Source organism: Lepisosteus oculatus, chromosome 4 (genome assembly GCF_040954835.1).
Source record: "Lepisosteus oculatus isolate fLepOcu1 chromosome 4, fLepOcu1.hap2, whole genome shotgun sequence".
NCBI lineage: Eukaryota > Metazoa > Chordata > Actinopteri > Semionotiformes > Lepisosteidae > Lepisosteus > Lepisosteus oculatus.
Window position 1 is genome coordinate 16,402,624 of NC_090699.1, and position 26,208 is coordinate 16,428,831.

The 26,208-nt window shown below is 52.5% G+C and overlaps 3 protein-coding genes across 8 annotated transcripts; 2 read left to right on the forward strand and 1 right to left on the reverse strand.

Moving 5' to 3' along the window:
• Positions 1–40: 40 nt before the first annotated feature.
• LOC107077275 (zinc finger protein 585A-like) lies at positions 41–19,657 on the reverse strand. 6 transcript variants are annotated; one of them, XM_015346171.2, is made up of 5 exons: positions 19,426–19,655; positions 17,899–18,041; positions 15,686–17,664; positions 13,835–13,944; positions 13,395–13,690 (listed from the first exon to the last, which is right to left on the reverse strand). In XM_015346171.2, exons 3-5 carry the CDS (start codon positions 17,515–17,517, stop codon positions 13,443–13,445), a joined length of 2,190 nt encoding a protein of 729 aa, XP_015201657.2. In that variant the 5' UTR covers positions 17,518–17,664; positions 17,899–18,041; positions 19,426–19,655; the 3' UTR covers positions 13,395–13,442. The 6 variants fall into 6 exon arrangements, with proteins under 6 accessions (XP_069044154.1, XP_015201657.2, XP_015201654.2 ...); XM_015346168.2 differs by having other exon boundaries at positions 19,169–19,655; XM_069188053.1 differs by lacking the exons at positions 13,395–13,690; positions 13,835–13,944 and adding an exon at positions 41–1,598 and having other exon boundaries at positions 15,728–17,664; positions 19,169–19,657.
• Positions 5,357–10,297, forward strand: LOC102685517 (zinc finger protein 436-like). Its single transcript, XM_069188090.1, has 2 exons — positions 5,357–5,775; positions 7,078–10,297. The coding sequence occupies exon 2, from the start codon at positions 7,225–7,227 to the stop codon at positions 8,647–8,649; it is 1,425 nt and encodes a 474-aa protein (XP_069044191.1). The 5' UTR covers positions 5,357–5,775; positions 7,078–7,224; the 3' UTR covers positions 8,650–10,297.
• Positions 19,658–21,728: 2,071 nt separating the features above from the next.
• On the forward strand, positions 21,729–24,845 carry LOC102685316 (GTPase IMAP family member 2-like). The gene is made up of 2 exons (XM_015346198.2): positions 21,729–22,092; positions 23,785–24,845. The coding sequence occupies exons 1-2, from the start codon at positions 22,083–22,085 to the stop codon at positions 24,567–24,569; spliced, it is 795 nt and encodes a 264-aa protein (XP_015201684.2). The 5' UTR covers positions 21,729–22,082; the 3' UTR covers positions 24,570–24,845.
• Positions 24,846–26,208: the final 1,363 nt, after the last annotated feature.

Here is a 26,208-nt window from a genome sequence, read left to right on the forward strand (position 1 = left end):
CAGAACAATAGTGCCAGAGTTGATGACAGCTACACATGGGTAATAAATAATCATAATATCTTTAATTTATCTGCCACCTTAGAAAGTGGCTTCTCAAAGCGCTTTACAGTGAGAAAAAAAGCACATGAGAGGAGACAGCAGAATTACACAATTGCAATACGGGTTTGGAATACAGCAGGAAAGCCAAGGGGCCGAGACAGAACCAGCTGAAAGAAGGTTTTGAGTCTGGATTTGAAAGAGCTCAGAGACAGCGTCTTTCCGATATCCTTACAGATAGAATCCCAGAGCTTTGGGGCGCAGCAGGAGAAGACCCTGTCACCCCTGCTGGTTAAGATCAGGGGTTCCCGGTCCTGGTTTTGGGCACCCCCCCCCTCCTCCCTCCTGCTGAGCTGCAGATACGGGACAAGAGGCATGTGGGCCACCAGGCTGTGTCAGCAGTGGGCCTGGCCTGGACCTTCAACTCCTACTTGGCAGGTCTCTGCCACAGCACAGGGAAAGCTTCCACTTGACATCCTCCTGCACCGCGGCCTTAAGACTGCAGCCCGCAGCCCTGCGGCTCCGCGCCCGGAGAGACCCCCGCAGTCCTGCCTGCTGCCTCCCTGGAGTGGATCTGCCGGTGACGCTTCAGATGGGACGAGTCGCCGAAGCTCTTGCCGCACTGGGGGCAGCAGAAGGGCCGCTCTCCCGTGTGCGTGCGCTGGTGCGTCCTCAGGTGGCCCACCGCGCTGAAGCTCTTCCCACACCGGGAGCAGGAGTACGGTCTCTCTCCCGTGTGGATGCGCTCGTGGACTTTCAAGACCTCCAGGCGGCTGAAGCTCTTCCCGCACTGGGGGCAGCAGAAGGGCCTCTCTCCCGTGTGCGTGCGCTGGTGCGTCTTCAGCGTCTCTACGTTGCTGAAGCTCTTCCCGCACTGCGGGCAGCAGAAGGGCCTCTCTCCCGTGTGCAGCTGTACGTGCTTCTTCAGGTTTCCCGACGTAGTGAAGCTCTTCCCACACTGGGAGCAGCAGTGCGGCCTCTCTCCCGTGTGAACTCGCTGGTGCGTCTTCAGGTTGCCCGAGGAACTGAAACTTTTGCCGCACTGGGAGCAGCAGTGCGGTCTCTCCCCTGTGTGGATCTGCTGATGCATTTTCAGGATTTTTAGGCTCCTGAAACATTTCCCACAGAGAGGGCAGGGAAACGGTCTCTCTCCTGTGTGTGTTTGTTGGTGTGTTTTCAGATACGCTGAAGTGCAGAAACTCCGTCCACACTGAGAGCAGCAGAAGGGTCTCTCCCCCGTGTGAGTTTTCTGGTGTCTTTTCAGGACTCCTGATGTGCTAAAACTCTTCCCGCACAGAGAGCAGCAGTGTGCTTTTTCTCCCGTGTGAGTTTGCTGATGTGATCTCACGTTTGCTAAGTAGCGGAAACTCTTCCCACACTGGGAGCAGGAATACGGCCTCTCTCCTGTGTGGATTCGCTGGTGTGTTTTTAGTTGTCCTGACTGACTAAAACTCTTCCCACACTGGGAGCAGCAGTACGGTCTCTGTCCTGTGTGGATTCGTTCATGTCTTTTCAGAGTCCACAGAATAGCAAAACTCTTCCCGCACTGGGCACAGCGGTGGCAGTCCGCAGGGTCTCCGGGGGTCTCCACTGTGCTGGTGCTCACAGACAGTGTTGAGGGGGTGGGTGTGCTGGAGGGTTCAGGGCTCTGACTCCCTGCAGTGAGCCCCTCTCCTGGGCCCACAGACTGCAGGACACACTGGCCTTCAGTACCGGGCTCGGGCTCTGATTTAATAACAGAACCAGATCCAGGATCATTCTGTCTGTCACTGATCTTTTGCCCTACTGAATCTGCCGTGTCCACAGCCTCCAGCTCATTCATCTCCATTTTAATGTAATCAGACACCAGGCTGGGTTCAGACTCGGTTTTAATGGAGTGTAGCTCAGTATCATGGAAGGACTGGAGGTCACTGTGCTGATTTGACTTACTGTGATTTTTCTCATTTTCTCTTTTAACACAAGGAAACCGTAGTCTGAGCTCTGAGCCTAGTTCCACAGCGTCAAGGGACTGTATCCTGGAACACGTCTCAGTGTAGGTGGAACTCAGATGACATTCATTTTTGACACAATAAGGTGTAAAATTGGACCCTTCTGCCTCAGACTCCGGTGTGGGGAGTCCCTGTGGGACGCCCTCACTGTCTGTCTCTGCCATCTGGACAGACTCCAGTCCCCCGAGCTCCTCCAGTAGCTGTGGGCTCTGTGTCCTGCCTCAGAATGGAGCCCCACTCCTGCTCCCAGTGCTGTTGCTCAGTGGGAGCCCTTTCCCCAGTGTCAGGGAGAGCGCCGGCCTCTCCAGCTCCTGGGGAACAAGCAGACAGCAGAACGAGCCTGTGAGCAGCAGCTCTGACCCTCAGCTGATCAGACTGATCTAAATAAAGTGTCAACTTAATGCATGTTACAGTCTTTGAAAGATTTTCAGAATTATCTGCTTCCAAATTGGTAGCAACAGCCATTCAGAAAGGAATCATGTTTTAATGAATGAATGTACAGTATACAACCATGTGCCACGTCATTGATGAAGATCGTCTACTTTACAACGTGGGTGGTAGGAGTGTGGAACAAGCTGCCCAGCTATACTGTGAAACCCTAACTTCTCTCAGGAAACAGCTGGAGGAGATCCTCCAGTCAGGACAGGACGCACCAGTTTACACAAAGGGTGGCAGGAGTGTGGAACACCTTGGCTTCTTTCAAGAAACAGCTGGAGGAGGTGTTGTAGTCAATTACTATTTCACACACTTGATTGATCCAGTAGGCTCGTTTGGGAATATGCCTATGGTCTCATGCTAGGTGACCCAATAAGTAAAACGTATTTGGCTACCGCCGTCAGAATTACATAAACATTTGAAAATGTTAGGGTAGTAAATGAAGACACGCATAGCAGAGTAATGGAAAACAGCCCCTCACCCAGCGCCCGGGCTCTCTGCTGCTGTCTCTCCGTGTCCGGGGGCTCGGGGCGCTCACAGCCCGAGGAGGAGGAAGGGGGTGAAGATGACGTGTCGCCGGATCTTAGGAGGCGCCTGTCCGGTGCTGTGTCCTACACTGTTGTGGTCTGTGAGAAAGACGCATTCATCATTCCGACAGCTCTCACTTCCCCACCACAGCGACTCCAACACATACAGTACAGCAGAGCAGCCTGAGCCAGTTTCCTATTGGCGGCACCTTTCGAAATAAAAGTCCCCCAGAATGAGCCTCAGGAAAAATAATCGTGGACACGCAGCAGACCCATTCCACAGAAGACCGACGCTCACCTCGGCCCCCGCAGCGCAACTTCCGCCTGTGCGGAGAGCTGCATCAGGGGAGTCGGAGTTTCTCTTTTTAAAGTTTTTATTTAAACGCCAGAAATAAAAAAAGGAGACAGAATAATGAAATATATACAGAAATAGAGACACTTCACAGCCAGAGGAATTCACAATTATAAAAGCTAAAAATTAATCTTTTTACATATTTCCATTGTATGTCTTGGCTTTTGATTCTTCAAGTTTCTAATTAATTTAAATAAAATAATTATTCAACCTTAAAAGCATTCATAAAGGGAGCGATATTAGACCATTTACTTTTGTGGATGAAGTATTTCGCCAAAATAATTAACAGATTAATAACACAAACATATATTTTATTCAAAAAAGGTCTAACGAAATTTAAAATAATATCAAAATGTCTAAATTTAACATTTACATTTAAATGTTCAACAATAACATTTTGCAAAGCTATCCAAAACAATTTTGTTTATATGCAATTAACAAGCAAATGTAAAAAAGATTCCTTCTCACTATTACAAAATACACATAAGTTATGTCGTTCGTGTTTAAATCTAGAAAGTGACAATTTTTAGTTTTTTCTGATTTCTCTGATAATTTATTTTTGGATGAAGTAGATATAAAAGATAAAAAATGTAATAATAGTTATACTAGGAACTTGTGTAATTTATATTTTATACCTTCTTGTGTCTCTTTTTGGAATACTATGTTTAGGGATATAAACTGGAAATTAGTTTGGACAATTGCTGATAGATACTGTCTTACAAATAAAGTTAAGGAGTCAGAGTTTCTCGTCTTTTGTCGTTATAGCAGACGCATATTACTCCCGCCTAGTTTATCGAAGAGAAGACGAATTAACTTTTAATTAACTCTTTTTTACTCTGGTACTGAAACCTGCCTAGACTAGATGTCAGTCTTTAACAAAATGGTGCATACCACCGGCATAGACCTCTTCCAGGGTCGAGCCCTACTGCAAATTCCTGCTGTAACCTAATTTACACTGACCCCCTTCGCGCGGTGCGACATATTCGCTACAATGAAATAAAACGTGACCCAGAGATTCTGGTACTCCAAACGTCTGGCACTGTCCTTTCACTTCAGTGATTTGTTTCGTCCGCAGTGCTCCCGTCCTCAATCTGCTAACAATAAGGTCATTTCTTTTCTTAACTAATAGATCTGCACTGTTAATGTGCTTTGTCAGGCGTCTTGTTCTGAGGCTGTTCTGCAATCCGTTTCGAAGTTAGCACAGCTCGTCTGTCTTGAAGAAAAAAGCTCTCCAACATTCAAGACACGGAGCTCCCGCAATTCATGGTTTAGTTTAGTCACTATATCACAGCTGGCAGCCCAGTGGAGCTCAGCAGGTGTGAGCCTGCTCAGTACCTGGACGGGAGACCTCCTGGGAAAAACCTAAGGTCACTGCTGGCAGAGGTGTTAGTGGGGCCATGAGGGGGCGCTCACCCTGCAGTCTGTGTCGGTCCTAATACCCCAGAATAGTGATGGGGACACTATGCTGTAAAAAGGTGCCGTCCTTCGGATAAGACGGAAAACCGAGGACCGAGACCACAAACTCTATGTGGTCATTAAAAATCCCAGGTTGTTTCTCGAAAAGAGTAGAGGTGTTACCCTGGTGTCCTGGCCAAATTCCCCCCTGGCCTTTACTAATCATGGCCTCCTAATAACCCCCCTCTCTGAACTGGCTTCACCTCCAATTACTCTCCTCCCCACTAGGATGTGTGTGAGCAGACTGGCGCATCATCCAGGTGGGGCTGCACACTGGTGGTGGTGGAGGGGATCCCCATTACCTGTAAAGAGCTTTGAGTGGAGTGTCCAGAAAAGTGCTAATAATAATAAACGTAAGGACATGAAAGCTGTGCGTACCTTATCTTCAGTTACCTCACTTAATCTGTTTAGTAAAGTGCAACTGTATTATGAACCCCTGATAATGTTACGTTCACTCTTGTGTGTAGTATATTACAGTATGTTTTTTGTTGCGATGGAAAAACGGAAACAGCACAGATGCGCGCGCATCCGCCGCGTGTGACGTCATTAACAGAGGACGGGAGTGGAGAGGCCTTGCGTGGCCCGGCGGAGGCTGACGTAAAAACCTCAGGAGCCTCACGTATACCGCGATCTAAAAAAATGAAAAGCGGCCTTTGAAGATATTCAGGGAGACTTGATTATCCATCCTCACCGGCTATGTGGTTGGCAGGTGTTTGATTCAAACCCATCACAGAAACCGGTACTGAAGGAGGTATTAAACTGGACGTCTGGGCGTGTGCGCGGTTGCACGCCCGTGCGGGACACCTCCTGTGCTTGCAGGGAGGAGAGGGTCGGATCCCGCAGAGCTAAGATAAAAAAGATCTCGGTGAACAGAGATCGAGTGTACAGTGCTCCCCAGCACGACTTTATTAACTTCATCGCCGCCAGCCTCCTCCTCCTCCTCCTCGCACGGCGAGAGCGCCGAGCCGCCGGACACGGGAAGGTGAGCGCACCTCTCCGTTTGTTCTCCGATCGGTGTGTCGTTGCCATGCCTCGGCGAGAAACCGTCCAGTTGTTAAACCGTCTTGGTTTATCTGCGCTTCGGGGTTTCGAACGGGTAGCGAAGGGGTACCGGGTAAGGGGCCGTGCTTGGACATACGGACGGAGCCGGTCTGGAGGCGGCGGCCCGGCCCGGCCCGCGATTGGTTTGAACCTGTTCGCTGGGGCAGATGGAGTGAAGCTGTTCAGACAGTGCCCATGTCAGGGTACCTGCTGATCTTACGCAAGCTCTACTACGAAACCGGATCTGGGTTTGATTGAGTTTTGCATATGAGTATACGCCTGTGATACGGTTACCTCTCATGAGGAATGAATGTAAAACCCTTGATGTTTCCAGTGCTTAAACGGACCAGTTCTGCTGACATATGTTTAAATCGGTTAATTCTCTCGATAGAACTGAGCAGTGTTTTTGAAATTCATGGACATGTGTTACAATAGACTGTGAAATGTAAAAGTACCGAGATTAATAACCTCAATTTCAGCGGGGATATTGGTTTGAAACCTAACGCCATCAGTGTTTTGCTTTTGAACTGATAAAAAAGACATGAATGAAAGCATGGAGGCTTTTTTGGAATACAGTTTTCTCAAAATCTGTCTCAGTAGGTTCTTTTGTTCCGTGGTTACTGACAGTATTTTACCAGTTATATCACCCAGCAGCTCCCAGCTGGCAGCCCAGTGGAGCTCAGCAGGTGTGAGCCTGGTCAGTACCTGGAGGGGAGACTCCTGGGAAAAACTAAGGTTGCTGCAGGAAGAGGTGTTAGTGGGGCCAGTAGGGGGGCGCTCACCCTGCAGTCTGTCGGTCCTAATTCCCCATTGTAGTAACGGGGGACACAATACTATAGTAAAAAGATGCTGTCCTTCTGATGAGACATAAAACCGACTCATTAAGACCACAGGGTGTTTCTCGAAAGAGTAGGGGTGTTACCCCTGGCCTTTACCAGTCATGGCCTCCTAATAACCCCCCTTTCTGAACTGGCTTCATCACTCTGCTCTCCTCCCCACTGAGAGCTGGTGTATGTGAGCAGACTGGAGCATCATCCAGGTGGGGCTGGACACTGGTGGTGGTGGAGGGGATCCCCATTACCAGTAAAGAGCTTTGAGTGGAGTGTCCAGAAAAGCGCTGTATAAGTGTAAGCAATTATTATTATGATGCCAGATACAAACGTTTAGTACAGTGACTGTAGTTTATGGCTGAGGGTCAGAGCTGCTGCTCACAGGCTCGTTCTGCTGTCTGCTTGTTCCCCAGGAGCTGGAGAGGCCGGCGCTCTCCCTGACACTGGGGAAAGGGCTCCCACTGAGCAGCAGCACTGGGGGCAGGAGTGGGGCTCCAGTCTGAGGCAGGACCCAGAGCCCACAGCTACTGGAGGAGCTCGGGGGACTGGAGTCTGTCCACATGGCAGAGACGGACACGGAGGGCGTCCCACAGGGACTCCCCACGCCGGGGTCTGAGGCGGCAGGTTCAACTTCCTCGCCTGCCTTTGAGAGCAGTGATCTGAGTTCCGTCCGCACAGCAGCTCGTCGGCACGGCCGGCCTCTCCGGGCTGCGGGGTCCCGCCGAATTAAAGCGGAGAGCGAGAGGCCGAGCCGCTGCCTGTCGGAGCCGCCCCGTGCCTCGCCGTCCCCCCCCGACGCGGAGCTGGGCTCCGTCAAATCGGAGCCCGATTACGTCAAAATCGAGATGAGCGGGCTGGATGCTACCTACGCCTCAGAGAGCCCCAGTGACGCCGACTGTCAGTCCTTTGTGGGGAGAGTCATTAAGTCGGAGCCCGAGTTCGGTGCTGAAGGCCAGTGTGTCCTGCAGTCCTCAGGCTCGGGAGAGGAGCTCGGTGCAGGGAGTCAGAGCCCTGAACCCTCCAGCACACCCTCCCCCTCCACGCTGTCTGTGAGCACCAGCACAGTGGAGACCCCCGGAGACCCTGCGGACTGCCATCGCTGTCCCCAGTGCGGGAAGACCTTCAGCAGTCGCACCAACCTGCGCACGCACCAGCGCACCCACAGGGGCAAGAGGCCGCACTGCTGCTCCTACTGCGGCAAGTGCTTCGGGCGGCTGGAGACGCTGAGGACGCACCTGCGCCTGCACACGGGGGAGAAGCCCTACTCCTGCCCCCAGTGCGAGCTGCGCTTCACCAACCTGGGCAACCTGAACTCCCACCAGCGCACGCACACGGGCGAGCGGCCGCACAGCTGCTCCCTGTGCGGGAAGACCTTCAGCGCCGTCGGCACGCTGAAGCGCCACCAGCGCACGCACACGGGGGAGACCCCCTACTCCTGCTCCCAGTGCGGCAAGAGCTTCAGCCAGTCGGGCCACCTGAAGCGGCACCAGCAGATCCACACGGGCGAGCGGCCGCACTGCTGCTCGCTGTGCGGCAAGAGCTTCACCACCTCGGAGAAGCTCAAGCGGCACGAGCGCATCCACACGGGCGAGCGGCCCTACTGCTGCTTCCAGTGCGGCAAGAACTTCAGCACCCTGGGCTACCTGAAGACGCACCAGCGCTTCCACACCGGCGAGCGGCCCTACTGCTGCTCCCACTGCGGGAAGAGCTTCAGCCTGCTGGGGCCCCTGAAGGCCCACCAGCGCACCCACACGGGCGAGCGGCCCTACTGCTGCCCCCAGTGCGGCAAGACCTACACCGAAGCCCAGAACCTGAAGAAGCACCTGCGCACACACACGGGGGAGAGGCCCTACTGCTGCGACTACTGCGGCCTGACCTTCCGGCTCAAGGCGCAGCTGAGGAAGCACCTGTGCGTCCACGGGGGGGACGCCTCGCTCCCAGAGCCCCCGGCCGCCGCCGCCGCTGGGGGCGCGCCCCTCGTCTGAGACCAGGCCGCGGCGGCGTAGCCGGTCCGTCCGGGTGCGGTGCCCGCAAGCCTAGCCGCCACTGAGCATCCCGGAGTCTGCGTCGTCTCCCTGCTGCAGCGGGTCTTGCCTTCTGAGAAGAGCGGGGTTTGCGAGCTCGCATCCAGCTGTGCCACCGCCGTCGAGTGCGTGCCGAGTTGCACGAGGCTGCGTTTGGGCAAAGCACACGTTTCTCACAATACCCCCCTTGGTGTATGCAAAGACGATGTACTCGAGTGTCTTCTTGTTTATTTAAAAGCGTGGCATTAACACGGGGAGAGATTTAGCCGTCAGCTGTCGGTAGTTTTTGTTGTTACAGGCGACATGTTCCGATATTTCGCCTTCCCCTTGGAACGGCGGCAGTAGCCCCCTTGCCCTCACCGCCGCGTGCGTCCTGTGGAGTTGCTCTCCTTGCTACACAAGAGTAGCCAGCAGGGGGCGCCAGCGAGTGCTCGGGCTGCAAATGTGAAAGTGCTGCCGGTTCGAGAGAGGCTCAGGCCTGCTGGACTGTAGGTAAATGTCATTTACATAACTCTAGGGGGCGCCGTTTGTCTGGTGCTCCGTTTTTCATTACTCTTAATCCCAGTTCCAGGCATGCTGGAGGACAAACTGCTAAAGCTGTGGGATCTTTCGCTTCTGCCTTTCTGGAAGTTGTGCTGTCGGCTCTGTTTTTTTTCCTCTGCGATCTGCCTGCTTCCCTCAGAGTTTGAACGCGCCGTCGAGCTTGGTAGGCGCCAGAGACATTTTACTGTTCCAACACAATCCCTGTGGGCGTGTCTCTCCTTGCATCAGTCTGCGGAATTTGACTGGATGTCCCTGTGTAATATAAGGATAATGGATTTGCAATTCCTGCGCAGTTTCTAGAGCTTTGTGCTAAGTATGTCCAAAAACAGCGCTGCTTTTCTGGATGTGCGTTTCTGCCAGCACTAAAGCAAAGTGTGTTTTGGACTCGGGTTTCCTAGTCAGTGGACACTAATTACAGATTTGTAGTAGTATTAAATGGATTTTGTTACAGTTTCCTTATGTGGGAGGATTCATTTTCAGATTTAAACGCAATGGCCGCTCAATGCAAGTGTAAAATGCAGTACCTACCAACAGGACTATTTTCTTTCTGGATTGCGGTCTTTAGCCTGCAGAAACTGCACAGGTGTCTGTGGGCCTGCGGACTCTGGCCTCGTCACAGACTTCTAGGCCAAGGTGTTTGGTCTTTTCTTTGAGGTGAAGCCTGTAGCTGGTGTAGGCCTGACTGACAAGTTTCTGTATTACTTGTTCATGTGTGGTCCAGCACAGGGGGTATCTCAGGCTAGCTGGCCAAATTTCCCATTGGCCCTTACCAATCATGGCCTCCTAATAATCCCCCTCTCTGAACTAGCTTCATCACTCTGTTCTCCTCCCCACCAATAGCCGATGTGTGGGGAGCGTTCTGGCGCACTATGGCTGCTGTCACGTCATCCAGGTGGGGCTGCACACTGGTGGTGGTGGAGGAGAGTCCCCATTACAGAATAAAGCGCTTTGAGTGGAGTGTCCAGGAAAGCACTATATAAGTGTAAGCAATTATTATTGTAGTTCAGGTGGGGAGCTGCGTCAGCATGCGTAGGGTGCAAAGGAACAAGTAAAAGGTTTATTCCATGCTGAAAAAAAGAAGAAAGAAAACACAACGTATCGGCCATGGAGCCTTCTTCAGGTGTTACACCTGAAGAACACCTGAAGAAGGCTCCATGGCCGAAACGTTGTGTTTTCTTTCTTCTTTTTTTCAGCATGGAATAAACCTCTTACTTGTTCCTTTGCAGCAATTATTATTGTACATGGCAGTCAAAGAACTTCCACTAAGACCGTTAATAAAATGAATTTCCCCTTTAGAATTAGAATCTTCTACAGGTGCTACAACCAGCCCATATTCACCCATGTCTGTATTTCAGACATCTGCTTCTCTGTTGTGGATGGCAGTAGGTTCACAAAAGCTCCCTTTGACCTTAATTTAATGCCACCGCATAAACATATACAGTTGTTAAAAGCATGTGTGTGTTATTTTTGCTAGTTTTCACAAGCGCCAGTATGTGATGTTCTCTCTGTGTCTAACTTGATCAATGCACAAAGCTTACATTTTCCCTGTTATAAAGCAGCCAAACCTTGTCAGAAAGATGACCACGAAACGTCGAAATATCTTCCCCGGGTGTTTCTTTCTTGTTACTGAGTGTCATGAGGAGGTGTTGTACCTTTGAAATATTTCTCCAGTGTCTGGAGGGGACACCAGGCTTTTCTCCGAGAGCAGCGCAGTGCTCCTGAGAGGTGAGATCTCCTAGCTCTGTGCTGTTACTCAGTCCTTAATGACCCGCCTGACCCTGAGGACCAGGGAGTCAGTAGAAGGGGGGACATTGCTCTATATTAAAGGCAGACCAAATGTGATGGTCGATTGACAAAAATCTGTAAGAACCAATTGGGAATAAAACCAACTTCTGTTTCCAGTACTGTGCGGTCTATGCATTTTTTTTAAAGGCTGGGTTTTTCTAGTAGCACTAGAATATGTAGCACTAGATTTCTTATTTTTCTTGTGTCCAGTTTGATCTAGCTGCAAGGTTTCTTTCGTGCACAACAGATACAGATATGGAGAGAGGTGAACCAACCACTGATCGCGTCACCTTTCAGGGGAGACTGGAAGGCGCAGAGTCCTTATCCCCCTACAGATGTGATTTTCCACCACTGGCTCCTCAGCCAAGCACAGAAACTCTCAGTCCGCTCCTGAGCTGCTGCTTGGATCAGGGGGAGGGGATTTAAATCAACATCCATCCAGCCATTTTCTAAGAGCTTTATCCAGTACAGGGTCACGTGGGAGCTGGGGCCTATCCCAGCAAACAGCGGGTGCAAGGTGGGATACACCCTGTACAAGACACCACAGACAGCCACACATACTGTACCAGGGCCAGCTTTTCCAGAAGCCAATTAACTTACCAACATATCTTTGGACTGTTGGAGGAAAACTCATGCAAACCCAAGGAGAACATACAAACTCCACACAGATCCAGCTGGATTCAGCTCCTGGGGTGCTGTCTGTGAGGAGGTTGCATGTTTTCATTGTTTTGTTTTGCATGTGTTCACCTGCTCCTCTTGGGTTTCCTGTGGGGCACTGTTGTGTTAAAGGCAGAGCTGCAGTCTATGAACAAGGCCCATGAGTATGTCCATGGTTCAGTTCCCGGAGTGCTATCTGGATGGAGCCTGTATGCTCTTCCCTGGTTTGTGTGAGTTTTCTCCTGTGGTCCAAAGACATGCTGGTAGGTTAACTGGCCTCTGGGAAAATTGGCCCTGGTGTGAGTGTGTCTGTGCCCTGTGATGGACTGGCGTCCTGTGCAGGGTGTCCTGGCTTGCGATAGGCTCTGGCTCCCAGCTGAGTCCTGTATTGCACAAAATGGGTCGAAAATGGAGGGATGTCAGTCTGCCCTGTGTCCAATCCAGGGTGTTTCCTGCCTTGTGCCCACTGCCTGCTGGGATGGCCTGCTGTCCTACAGAGTTCCAGGGTATTTTCTATGGTCATTTGCATTGATCTCTGCCAGTCCATCACAGGGCACTCTCTCCTGACCTATACAACCAGCTGCCTGTGGCTCCCTGGGTCCGGGGTGAAAACACACATTAAAAAGTGTTTTTTTCCCCCAACCAGACTCATCTACAACAGCACACCTCTTAGTACACAGTCACCTCCTGCTTTTGACTCTCCGCTCAGACCCGGACCTGTGTAGCTCAGCAGTGTGCCAACCAGCCCTTTTCTTTTTTGAGAACACAACACAATGGTCCCATTGCCTCGAGACAATCCCGGTCCGACTCCGATGTTTTACGTTCCTCCCTGGAAAGCCCAGGATGCCTCCCCTTGCTGAGGAAGGGTAGGCCGTGGTTTGGGATGAAGCGTGTATTAGAATCCCAGGAATCCAATCACCTAAGGAGCATCTGCGTCTCGGGCAGGACAGGCAGGCCCAGCGGACTTCCCCTGCCTTGTCCGGATTAGCTCGGACGCCCACTCTGAGCCGGGACAGGGTCCAGCCCGTGGACACGGGCGACGCCGCAGCTGGGTTTTGGTTGGAAGAATAGGATCAACTTCTTTTTGCAGCACTGTAGAATCTTGCAATAAGAACGCTGATCTTGCCTTTTCTATTTAAAAAAAACACTATATACTCCTTCACTGTGTGAGCCTGACAGAAGCCTGTGGACTCGTACTGGAGTCAGGCAGCAGGTCACGCCCAGCCTGGCTCCAGTTCAATTTGTGTCGGGTTTACTGTGGTCCTTCTTTGACCAGATGAAGGTCAACATTCGCGGGAAGGAAGGCAAGGAAGGTATTCTTCGGTCTTGGTAAACTGGACCCCAAAGAATCACAGAGATGCCATATTCAGTTTGTACACAGCCATTATTAGAGCAGGAGAGAGTGGCAGGCCTTGCTTTTGGACAGAGCCCCTCCATGCAGAGTTCCTTGCTTTCTCCTGAATTTCTAACAGCTCAGTGTCGCTCCTAAGCCGAGACGCAAGTGGAGACGCTGTGGAAGTGCAGTTAGCACTGAGAACAGGAAGCACTACTTAATACAAAGGGTGGTGGGAGAGTGGAATAGGTCATTCTGCCAAGTTGTTGAAAGTAACAACTGGCTTGGCTCAAGAAGAATTGCTTACTGAACTGCTCCAGTAAAATATCCAGTTGAGTAAACAGATGCAGAAGTTGTCTATAGATAAAAGCATCAGCCAAATGAGTAATAGTTATAACACAGCGTGAAATAACATGACTTTATTATACTTGTAGCCTCACACCAGACACAAAATTGTTCTCAACAATGACAAGGTGTTACGACACAGTACTACAAAACATTTCAGAGCGGCGCTCACCATGATGGCCTTGTCATAAAGCCTTCTGCGCGCAGTCCTGCTCGAGTGGGCAGGAACTGCAGGGTTTGAGCGGCTCCCGGCACGGCGCCAGATTCCGGGAGATTCCCAGGTTGCCACTGAGAGATCGCCATTGCAAGCAATGTCACCCGCTGTCCCACAATGCTTTTCTGTTGGGAGGAATCAGGCCATTTAAAAACGAGACTTTGACTAAGACAATGGCTGCCCCTCCCTCCGGCGGTAGGTTCCACTCGTAGGTGTCTGCGACCGCCCGGGAGGAACAGAAGCCAGCTCTTATGCTTCCTCGTTCGTACCGGGCTCCGGCCGGATCCAGTTCGTTTCGTGTCCAATCCTGGGGCTTGTCGCGCCTGCCGGCTGGGGTCTGCTCCCGCCCCCTTCCTCAGACTCAGCTGTGCACGTGTGCCTGCACGACAGGAGAGGGCAGGGTTATACAGGGAGCCGGGTGGCACGAATGCCACCTTGGGAAATCAAATGAAGGGTCATCCATCCATCCATCCATTTTCGAACCACTTTATCCAGTACAGGGTCACAGGGGAGCAACAGGCAAAAGGCTGGGTACACCCTGGACAGGACAGCAGTCCATCACAGGACACACCCTGGCCAGGACACCTGTCCATCACAACACCCACCCTGGACAGGACAGCAGTCCATCACAGGACACACCCTGGACAGGACAGCAGTCCATCACAGGACACACCCTGGACAGGACAGCAGTCCATCACAACACCCACCCTGGACAGGACAGCAGTCCATCACAGGACACACACACCTACATGGACACAAGGGGTGCCTGCGGATTCAGCTCGGGGCCCCAGTGCTAACCACTGTGCCACTGTGAGTCCATGAAGAGTCATTTTTGCCTCCATTCAGAACCACCCTGCAAATCTGTTTCCCCCTCTGAAATTGCATGCCCTGGAAAAATCCTTCCAACTTCCACTCTCAGTAACACACGATTATGTTTATGCATAAAATGATTTAGCTGTATCAGATAAGGACAGATGCACACAACCCATGTCTGCTGATTTCCCTGTTGTGTCTAAAGATAACTAAAGTTTTAATTCTCCTCCCCACTCATTGCTGATGTGTGGGGAGCGTTCTGGCGCACTATGGCTGCCGTCGCATCATCCAGGTGGGGCTGCACATTGGTGGTGGTGGAGAGAATCCCCGTTACCTGTTAAGCGCTTTAAGTGGAGTGTCCAGAAAAGCGCTATATAAGTGTAAGCAAATATTATTATTCACGTGGGAGTGGTAAAATATTCCACCAGCGTAATCACTGAGCGGAATTACTGAGAGATAAGCTAAGGGCGGCACACGTGGACTCTCCCCTGAGGCTCAGGGCCTTCGGTGTATGTGGAACACGCTACACATTTTTTAGGAATCAGTGGTGGCAGTGGCCATCTTCTACGCTGTTGTGTGCTGGGGCAGCAGCATCATGACAAGAGATGTAAATAGACTCAATAAACTCATCAAGAAGGCTGGCACTGTGCTGGGGATGAGCCTTGACCCCCTGGCGGTGGTGGCTGAGAGGAGAATGCTGACCAGGCTGTCAGGGTGTGTAACACTGCCCTAGGCTCGGACTGTTAGCCCTTCATCTGCTCGTCTATGGACAGCATGTTGCACTAATGTACTTTTTGGACATTTTTGGCATTATACTGTGGTACTTTCAATCTGTATACACCTATGCACATACGCACATGCAGATTTTGCACATATTTTATTGTTTTACAGTGACTATTAGCATATAAGAGGCTTACCTTTAGAAATGTATGAAGTGCATTAGGGTTAGGGTAGGAGAGTTAGGGTTAGAAGAAGATTAGGTTAGGGTTAGAAGGGTTTGAAAAGAGTGCTTCTTTGTACCAGTCAACAGAAAAATACACCCCTCAGCTCCCAACTCCCTGCCAATGTGTTAATGAAAGGCCTCCAAATTGCACAATGGGCTATTAATTCGTTCTCTTCGCCCAGGGGGAGGTGGGAGTGTGGAACGAGCTGCCCAGCCATATTACTGAAGCCACTATCCTGACTTCTCTCAGGAATGAGTCCTCAGATCAATGACCTACTAACTACCACACGAGCTGAATGGGCCCAACGGCCTGCTCTCTCCCGTGACCCGTCCTATGTTCCTGAGGGAGGCTGGGACCACTCACCCGTGGGGCCCGGCACCAGAGGGCCCGGCCGCGCCGCCGTCTGGCCTCCTCTTGGCGTGAACCTGCTGGTGCACCTTGAGGTGCGCCGACTGGTTGAAGCTCTTCCCGCACTGGGCGCAGCTGAAGGGCCGCTCCCCGGTGTGGATGCGCTGGTGCCGCTTCAGCTTGGCCAGCTCGTAGAAGGTGGTGCCGCAGTGGGCGCAGCAGAAGGGCCGCTCGCCCGTGTGGTTGCTCTGGTGCTTCTGCAGGCCGCCGGAGGTGATGAAGCTCTTGCCGCAGCGGTCGCAGCCAAAGGGCCGCTCGCCCGTGTGGATGCGCTGGTGCACCTTCAGCCCCCCCGACTTGGTGAAGCCCCTGCCGCAGCGGTCGCAGCGGTAGGGCCGCTCGCCCGTGTGGATGCGCTGGTGCTCGCGCAGCTGCGTCTTGACCCGGAAGCTCTTGTCGCAGGAACCGCAGCGGTAGGGCCGCTCGCCCGTGTGGATCAGCTGGTGGTTCTTCAGGCTCTTGGAGAGGCTGTAGCTCTTCCCGCACTGGGCGCAGCAGTAGGGCTTCTCCCCGGTGTGGGCGCGCCGGTGCGACTTCAGGCTCTCCGAGCTGGTGAAGCGCTTGGCGCACTGCTCGCAGCCGTAGGGCTTCTCCCCCGTGTGCGTGCGGCCGTGCGTCTTGAGCTCGGCCGCCAGGTGGAAGCGCTTCCCGCACTGCGGGCAGAGGAAGGGCCGCGCGCCCGTGTGCACGTGCTCGTGCTGCTTCAGGTGCCCCGCCTGGCTGAAGCTCTTGCCGCAGCGCGGGCAGCAGTAGGGCCTCTCGCCCGTGTGGACGCGCCGGTGCTTCTGCAGGACCCCCACCTGCCGGAAGCTCTTCCCGCACTGCGAGCAGGAGTACGGCCGCTCGCCCGTGTGGATGCGCTGGTGCGTTTTGAGGGCGACTAAGACGCTGAAGCTCTTCCCGCACTGGGAGCAGCAGAACGGTTTCTCTCCCGTGTGAAAGCGCTGGTGGGTTTTCAGGTTCCCCAGCTGGCTGAAGCTCTTCCCGCACTGGGAGCAGCTGAAGGGCTTCTCTCCCGTGTGGATGCGCTGGTGTGTCTTCAGGTTTCCCAGGTTGCTGAAGGTCTTCCCGCACTGGGGACAGCGGTGGCAGTCCGCAGGGTCTCCGGGGGTCTCCACTGTGCTGGTGCTCACAGACAGTGTTGAGGGGGAGGGTGTGCTGGAGGGTTCAGGGCTCCGACTCCCTGCACTGAGCCCCTCTCCTGGGCCCACAGACTCGGGTTCTAATTTCACGGGTCTTCCCGTAACAGACCGAGGTTCTGTTTTAACGGCTCCTTCTGTAATGGAATCGGGTTCTAACTTAAACTGTGTGTCTGGGATCAAGTGGGGTTCTGATGTAATGGGGACCTCTGTAAAAGATGTGGGTTCTGATTTGATGGGGACCTCTGAAACAGGCATGGGCTCTAATTTAATGGGTGTCTCTGTAACAGACTCAGTCCTGGGCGCCTTGGGCCTGCCAGTAGGCTGCTGGGCCCCTGAACCAGCCGTGCCCATGTGCTCCAGACAACGTAGCTCGGTGTTGTGGACGGGCTGCAGGCTGTCCTGATCTGGCTTCATGCAGTCCTGTTCTTCAGGCTCTGTTTTGATCATTTTGCTCACTTGAGCGTTTTCAAAGCTCTGAGCCATAGTGCCAGGGACCTGTGTATTGGAACGGGAATGATCTCCAGAGTGGATGGAGTCCAAGTCAGTGTCGTTTTTGACACAGCAGGGCATGAGGGCTGACGTTCCTGCCTCAGACCCCGGCGTGGGGAGTCCCTGTGGGACGCCCTCCGTGTCCGTCTCTGCCATGTGGACAGACTCCAGTCCCCCGAGCTCCTCCAGTCGCTGTGGGCTCTGGGTCCTGCCTCAGACTGGAGCCCCACTCCTGCCCCCAGAGCTGCTGCTCAGTGGGAGCCCTTTCCCCAGTGTCAGGGAGAGCGCCGGCCTCTCCAGCTCCTGGGGAACAAGCAGACAGCAGAACGAGCCTGTGAGCAGCAGCTCTGAGAACAGTACAGTAGACATGAGTATTTGAAGCACATAAAAACCCAACTCGAATAAAGACACAGCAGAACCACATGTTCTTTCACAGTCTGTCCCAATGTGGTGCTACAACATACGTCCCTAAATGGTTTAATATCCAAACCACTTTTCTTGTGGTCCATGGTACTGGAATTGTTTTAATTTCATTACCTTCCCTGCTGTGTTGCACCACCTGCGGGAGGAGGGTCCCCAGCGCTGGCCCTGGAGAGCCCCAGTCCTGTGACGGTCTTTAAAAGCCTCTCACAGGAAATCACCTATCGCCAACGATTGAGCTCCTGGACAATGGTGAAACCCTGAAAGGAGGGCAAGGCTGTTGCTGTCCGAACCACCACAAAATGACAGATCACCATCCATCTTCTGGGCGCTTTATCCAGTACTGGGCCGACGGGAAGCCGGAGCCTAACTCTCACCAGGGCCAATCAACGTCCACTGCACCACTGCGCCACTCAATGACAAGGACAGATCGCCCGCTTTCAATTCTCAAGATGGAGGTCTTTAAAAATGGACATTTTCCAGACAAAACCGGGGCAGCTGTAAAACCCCAACACTTTGAAATAATGTGTGTGTGTGGCTGGCCAACAGGAGGAACGTACTTTCACTGACCCGCCACTAGAGGGCGCAGGCGCCGAGTCCATAGTGTGTGCAGCGATTCACATGTGATGTATTAATTGATTCATTACAATGGGCAGAGTCACATTCCCACATTCTCACAATGGGCTTCATTTAGTTTGGTTTTTAGAGGAGTAATTCTGTATAAGAACTTTGTGGGTGGTATGGTGTTCAGGGCTGCTATCTGCAGGGAGCTTGTGTATTCTTGTGCTTGTGTGGGTTTCGACCGATAATCCAAAGACATGCTGGGAGGTAAATTGGTTTCTGGGGATATTGGCAGTAGGAGTAAGCGTGTGTCCGTGTCTGCCCCACGAAGGAAATGAACCCTGCCTTGTGCCTGCTGCCTGCTGGGATAGACTCCGGCTCCTCCGCCAGCCTGTTCTGGATAAGGCGGTTAGAAAACCGACGGGTGAGTTTTCGATCATGCCAAACTCCCGGCTTCTCCCATCTAAATCTGTAGGCACGTCTCTGCTCTGCCTTGTTTTTCACGCAGTAAAACACGACCCTTAACGCAGGTCTGCAAACCAAGCAAATTTAACGCACGAGTTTCATTGACGGGGCAATCATTTCTCTCAGGCACCTCCTAATTAGGAAGGGCACCTGCTCTGATAACCCCAAAGGTCGGCATAGGAAGTTGAATCGTTCCGACTCGCGGAAGATAAACACCGTTTTAAAGGGAGACCTGAAGATAACAGCTTTTTTAACGTATTGATCATTCAGAAAGTGCTGTCATGCCCTGTGCTAGGAGTCTGCAGCGTACCGGATGTAATGCAGCCTTGCGGACGGGGTCTTTACAAGAGGAACCATTTACCTAGAGCAAGCCCACTCTCACACCTCAGCCTACTAAACCCAGTCCCGGCGACGCGCGCGCCGCCATCGCGGTCACAGTCCCGGGCTCGCTCTCGCCGGCACGCGCTACAGCTGTCGGCGTCTCGGGCCGGACCGCGGAGGGGGCGGGACGGGTAGGGCTGTCATCAGGCATCGCCGTGCGCGGCCCTCCGGTGCGGCTTGTGGCGTCTGGCCAGCGGACCCGACAACATGGCTGGGCAGTTCGCGCAGGACACCCACCTCCCCCTGCTTTGTTAAAGGAGCAGCGGCAGATTACGGTTCCCTCTTACGGCCCATGGAGCCCAGACGTGCAGTCGGGGTGCTGTAGGACCCCCGTCGGCCCCGCTAGCACGCAGGGGGACCCGAGGCGTAGCCGCAGGCTGGAGGGACAGGCGGCGGCGCCCTGTTCGCTCTCGGTCGCTTCCAGGTGCGCCCAGCTCGGCTCTCCCGTGTGACGTCACGGCCTTGGCGACTGTTGCTAGGGGTCCTGCGATACTGTCTGCGGCCTGCAAAGCCGTTTGGATGCATTTAAATTAAAATATCACAGTAAGGCACGACTGAAGTGCTTTAGATATCACATTATTGGGGTGCGGGAGCTGCTTACAAGGTCCACAAGTCAGACAGGGAAAGATTTCCGGACACCATTCTCGGTGTTTTCACGATTTAATCTTTATAAATTAAAGGAGTGCTTTTAATTTGCTTATACTCACACACAGAACGCAATTTTAAAATTTTGGAAAAAGAAGAGTTTGAGTGAAGTGCTTCCAGCCTCATTAGAGAAGTTAAAAAAGAGAACCTCAGGCACTGCGATTCAATTGCCTCGATTTAATACATGATATACCCAATAGTCCACTGGCCAACAATTAGCAAAGCAGGAGTCTCCAGACCCCTTTGTGGAAAACCTCAGTCCATCATAAGGAAACTTAATCAACGCAATACCTTCTAAAGGCCTGGATCAAATTAAACATTTGTGTTGATGTATTACCCAAGTAATTTAGAAACATTTCCAAATATTATAATTCCAGTATGTTGATGCTCTCTTTCCTCTCTCTCAGGATCTTTAACACAGGCCTTTGCCAAATAAATAAAAAAAGAGACCACATTTACAGTACAACAGTTCTTCTGAAGATACCAGAGTCACCGCTCAGGCCATAGTAATGCGTGGGATTTTAAATAATCAACAACGTCTAGTAGGAGGGTGGTGGGAGTGGGGAACAAGCTGCCCAGCCACGTTGTTGAAGCCATGACTTCTTTCAAGAATCAGCTGGATGAGCTCCTCCAATCAGGACAGAAGACTCTGCTTTACACAAAGGGGAGTGGGAGTGTGGAACAAGCTAAATGATGAATGAATAAACTACTAGCTACCTCCTCTTGTTTGTGGCTGAATTCTGACAAAGACATTTAATGTTGGATCATTTTGATCGATAAATGAATGAAAAAGTATATCCTTTTGTGTGTCATTTGTTTTATTGGGTTCTCTTTATCTATTTTTATGACTTGGATGAAGATCTGATCACATTTCAGGTCACATTTATGCAGAAATTCAGAAAATTCTGAAGGGTTCACAAACTTTCTGGCACCACTGTATCTGGCTGATGCCTTTATCCATAATGGCTGACAGTGACACAGCTGGGCACCTTACTAAAGCAATCTGAGTGATGGAGCTGACTCGCAGGGACCCCAGCAGAGTCTGTCCTGAGATTTGAACCCACACACTTCCAGCTCCGAGCCGAGAGGCCTGGCCACTGCTGAGGGGCAGCTCTCAGGATGCTGGTGTGGAAACAGAAGTCCATCACACCAGTCCAAAGACCTTCATACTGTCCAGCTGCCAGAACACGGGATATCCAGAAACATCTGTAACTCACAGACTCTTTGATTTTTACCTGGCTTATATCTGTGAATCTAAAGAGGCAACTTCTGTAACTAATAGTCAGTGGTAGGAAGCCATCACCACAGCAACCAGGAACTGCAGGAGGTGAGGATTTATACACAGAAGCTTCGTAATTAAATATCATGTGTTAATGCTACTTAAGGGCAGGAATATTGATTAATACTGATAAACTAACAAAAATGTACCTGTATGTGCAAAAACTCTATTTTCCTGCTTATGAATACCATTATTGTTGCAAGCAGAAGTTCTTCAAGAGGTAGAATTAATTACGTTGTGTGAAAGGAGAGTTAGACGGACCAGGCAGATTCCAGGGCTGGGGGAGAGGTTAGGAGAGAAGGGAGAACTGATCACTTTGAAGTTGAAAACAGTTCTGTAAATGGAAAAGAAACCAAGGTTGCGGTAGCACCAGCCGGAACTGGTTCTGAGCTGAGAGAATCCAGCAGGAGAAAAGCAAGGCCCCAGCTCACACCTCTGTCCAGCCAGAGAAGACAAAAGCAGGGTCCTGAGAGAGAGAGGGGGAGAGGCCTCTCAAGCTGGATCTCCCATGTGCATGCAAATAAAGACCCTCTGCTCCAGCTGGGGCTTTGTTGTCCACTGAGAGATTTTATACAAGGACATTTTCTCCCACAGAATCATCCAACATCGATGAGCGATACAAGAGAGTCGAAAAGAGCCGATCGCCTCACCTCCTGGCGCTGGCCTGGCAGAGAAGACTCAGCCTTGTGAATCACCCCCCGGGCTCCCCCAGGACAAGACAGAGCCCAGCCCAGATCCAGACCCCGCCGTGTCTGTACAGGGTACGACTCGACTCCAGCTCCCCCCTTGGCTAACAAAGAGGCAGACCTCGCCTCCAGGGGGGGGGCTGCATGCCGCGGCCGAATTTACCTAAGCAAATCGCCGCCTATCCTTCCGGCAACCTGCCTGCGCTGCACGGGCTCAGAGCCGAGAGCTACAACAGCAGCCGCCTGCTCAGGGAGGGAGAGGAGAAACTTCAATTCCCCTGACCATGTCCCAAGGTTAGTGTGCGCTTTCTTTCCAAAATTGTAATACTAACACACTAGCGTGACGGGAGAAGTAACTATGAGAGGCATGATGATTTTAAGCGATACGGAATAACTAAGGTTGCACAATTGTTTCTGGAATGTGTCCCCACTGTGTCCGAGTATGAGATGTTGGCCACATACAGATAAAGAGCTATTTCACCTGTTCTGCGATATTTACACAACAGCAGAGTTACAGGTATTTCCGGCTGGGGTTTTTATATGTGGGCAGTATGGTGGCGCAGTGGTTAATGTTGCAGGGCCTCGGGTTCAATTGCTGGGGTGCTCTCTGCGTGGAGTTTGTATGTTCAGTCCAGGTGCTCAGGTTTCCTCCCGCGGTCCCAAGGCACACTGGTGGATGACCGGGGAAAACCGGCCCTGGTGCGAGTGTGTGTCTCTGTGTGTTTGCGTGGTGTCCTTGTAAGTAATAGGATATAATGGAGGAAAACATCATACCAGCCGAAAACTGCGAGCGAATAAGCAGCGAAATGAGAGTCCCTCTGCTGGATTTGCCTAAACAAATGACTGTTGTTCCTCCAGCCAGCCCTCGGCCAGACCTCATCCTGTTAGAGTTTCCCTATCAGAACACGCAGACATGGAGCCACTCAGAGGTGCAACTTCACTTGGGCAGCATGTCTTCAGGCCCCAGAATGAAGGAAATGCACCCGGTGGACATGCAGACTCCCCACAGAAGGTGCCCAGGGATCCGGGGGCTGTGAGGCAGCAGCGATCGCTGCCCCGGCCCCCACTGTGCCCACCACTGTCAAATCCCTGTTGTGCCATGCCCTTAGATGGAGACTGGGGCACGACAATGAATAGTGACCGATCTAGACTCAGCGGAGGAGATTAATAGGTTTATTGGGCTTAATTAGGAGGGTGTTTAGGAGATGTGGGGGCGGAAGAGCTCTGGGAGGGTCCTGGGAAAAAGACCTGAAAAGGGCACGTGAGACGTGCCTAGGCTGACTCAATGACTGAGCCCTGAGGCATGCATCAGGGCTTAAATAGTCTGTGAGGTTCCCCTAATGAGGTAGAAAGGCCCAGCCTGATCTCATTTGAGATGGCCCTGACGAGCTACTTCCACGTGGGATGGAATTCAATGCAGGTGTACTGGAGCTCATCGGGGTGTCACAGTCTCCCTGTGTTTTAGTTAAATTCTCAAAGATCACCTGCTATGAATGAGTGGTCAATTTCCATTGGAAAGCACGGGAGGGACAGTGGCCTCTCAGTGCTGGGGTCCTGGGTTCAATTCCTGGGGTGCTGTCTGTGTGGAGTTTGCATGTTCTCCTCATGGTCACATGGGTTTTCTCCCACAGTCCAAAGACACACTGGTTGGTTATTTGGTTTCTGGGAAAGCAGGCCATGCATGTGTACATGTGTGTATGCGTGCGCCCTGTGATGGACTGGTGTCCTGTCCAGTGTGTGTGTGTGTGTGTGTGTGTGTGTGTGTGTGTGTGTGGTGGACTGGTGTCCTGTGATGGACTGGTGTCCTGTCCAGGGTGTGTGTGTGTGTGTCTGTGGTGGACTGGTGTCCTGTCCAGACTGTACCCTGCCTTGTGCCTGCTGCATGCTGGGATAGACTCTGGCGCCCTGTACTGGAGAAAGCGCTTCAGGAATGAATGGGAACGGATATAAGAAGCATGCCGGCTTGTCGCTCGCCTGTTCCCGCAGGGCCTCGGAGCGAAACGAGGATCGTGCTGCTGGGGAGAGCGGGATCCGGGAAGAGCGCCACGGGAAACACCATCCTGGGAGCAGCCGCGTTCGCACCCGGGACAGCCACGCAGAGCTGCGCCAGAGCCGAGCGGCGCGTGGGCGGGCGGCAGGTGGTGGTGATCGACACCCCCGGCTCCGTGCTCGAGGGCGAGGGCAGGGGGCCCGAGGCGCGGAGGTGCGTCTCTCTGGGCGCCCCGGGGCCCCACGCCTACCTGCTGGTGATCGACCCCGGCCGGCTCACGGCCGAGGACGAGGCGGCGGCGGCCCGGGTGCGGCACGTTTTCGGGGAGGCGTCCGAGAGACGCACCATCGCGCTGCTGACGCACGGGGACCGGCTGACGGAGCGGCGCCAGCAGGAGGCGCTGGAGGGCCAGCGGGTTTGGCGGGAGATCCTGCAGAGGTTCGGCCGCCGCTACCACGTCTTCAATAACGGGGACCCCGGCGACGGCCGACAGGTCGGGGAGCTGCTGGACAAGATCGACCGCTTGGGCGAGGAGGGCGGGACGTGCCGCCGGGCGGAGGAGGGCGAGGGCGTCCCGCGCAGGAGGGGGGGCGCGATCCGCGGCACCGAGAGGAGGTCGGCGCCCCAGCGCGGCGCGGCGGAGGAGGAGAAGCCGCCCGCCCCGACGGGGGGGCGCTGGTTCGGCCCCCTGCGGGAGGAGGAGTGGGCCCTGCTGGGCCTGGCGGTGGTCACGGTGGGCGTGGTGGCTGGAGCGGTGGGCGTCGCCACCGCCATGGCGTAAACGGGGCTACGGCGTGCCCATCAGTCCCTGTGACAGGCCACGCCCCAGCGGCCCTGGATCTGAAACCTTCGCTCGTGATCAGTGGTTAAAACCACCAGTTCAAGTTCAAGTTCATGTTTATTTGTCATATACAAATATACAAGTACACAGTGCAACAAAATATCCTTCCCCCTGGTCCATGGTGCAAAGACAGACAGGACACTGACATAGACATTGTAGACAGGATACACATAGTGCAAAGTGTAAATTTCAAGGCAATACATGATACAATCTACACAACACACCCTGTTTCTGGAATTGGTGTGGGTGCAGGTAGATTCCAGGGTGTCGAGGAGCCTGACAGCCTGTGGGAAGAAGCTGTTACAGAGTCTGGTGGAGCTAGTCCGTACACTGCGTTATCTCTTCCCAGGTGGTAGGAGGGCAAAGAGTTTATGGGAGGGGTGGGAAGGGTCTTCTACTAAACTGGAGGCCCTGTGTCTGCAGCGTTTGTGACAGGTGACAGAAATGGAAGAGGGGGAGGCTCCAAAGATCTTTTAAGCTGTTTCCACAATTCGTCGCAGGGTCTGGCAACAACCAACCGGGTTCATCCTTTCGCATGCGCGCCCAGATTATTGTCATCCATTTTCTAACTGCCTTATCCAGTACAGGGACGTAGGGGAGCAGGATTCTATCCCAGCAAGGGCCAGGCACAAGCCAGGGTACACCCTGGAGGGAACTGTAGTCCATCACAGGGCAGACAGACACACACACAGGCACAGACACGGATACACGTTCACACCAGGGCCAGTTTGTCCAGGAACCAGTTAACCTGCCAGCATGTGTTTGGCCTGTGGGGGGAAACAAGAGCGCTAACAGTAGAGCAATACAAACTCCACACAGATAGATATCTCTCTTACTCCCCTCCCACTTTCCCTGTCCCTCCCTTTCAGCCCTGCTGCGATTAAAGGGCTCTGCCTTTCTTTTGATCAGGAATCAAAGCTTAATCAGATAAGCAGTGGGGCCCAAGGTCCAACTGTGGCTTCACCACACCCTGCCACTGTAAATCCTGGAAGTTCTGTTCAGTTCGCACCCTGACCAGGCTCTTTGCTAATGAGATCTGATAAGATCGTGCCATAAGGGGTGCCAGAGGATGGTAGGTTCAGAGAAGATGGCAGATCCTGTCAGAACTACATTCCCCACGAGGGCGGCTGGTGAAGTTCCACAGCCTTCTGGGGAATGTAGTTCAGCACGTGATCTGCCATCTTATTCCAACCTCCCACAGGGGACAACACTGCTGTCAAATTCCATTACTGCTGTCAAATTCCTGCTGTGAAAATATTCTGGAAAAAAAATCAAATCCAGCTTTAGAAATTGAGTGATGGTTTTTTTTTTCTATCAGCACGTTATGAATTTGTGTTTTATTTACCTGTAATGAAAGTTCAGGTTGGCAGGAGTCTCACTGCCTTCTGGTCCAGGGAATTCTCCTTCTGGAGGGACATTTATTTTTCATTTCTGTTGTTTCTGACAATGATGTGAATAATCTGCTACTTATTAAAATTCATTTAAAAAATACAATTGTTCATGCTTGCATTTGTGCGACAATCACTGAATATACCCTTTCATTTAGTTTCTATTTCAGCATTACATCATAGGAAAGGTA

What these genes read in the sequence shown, in the direction of transcription:
- LOC102685517 (XM_069188090.1), top strand. Translation starts at nt 7,225, where the DNA reads ATGGCAGAGACGGACACGGAGGGCGTCCCACAGGGACTCCCCACGCCG.
- LOC107077275 (XM_069188053.1), bottom strand. Translation starts at nt 17,517, where the DNA reads ATGGCAGAGACGGACACGGAGGGCGTCCCACAGGGACTCCCCACGCCG. An exon ending in GTTCACGCCAAGAGGAGGCC is followed by an intron (nt 1,599 to 15,727) that starts AGACGGCGGCGC and finishes CCCTGCGGACTG; the next exon opens with CCACCGCTGTGCCCAGTGCG.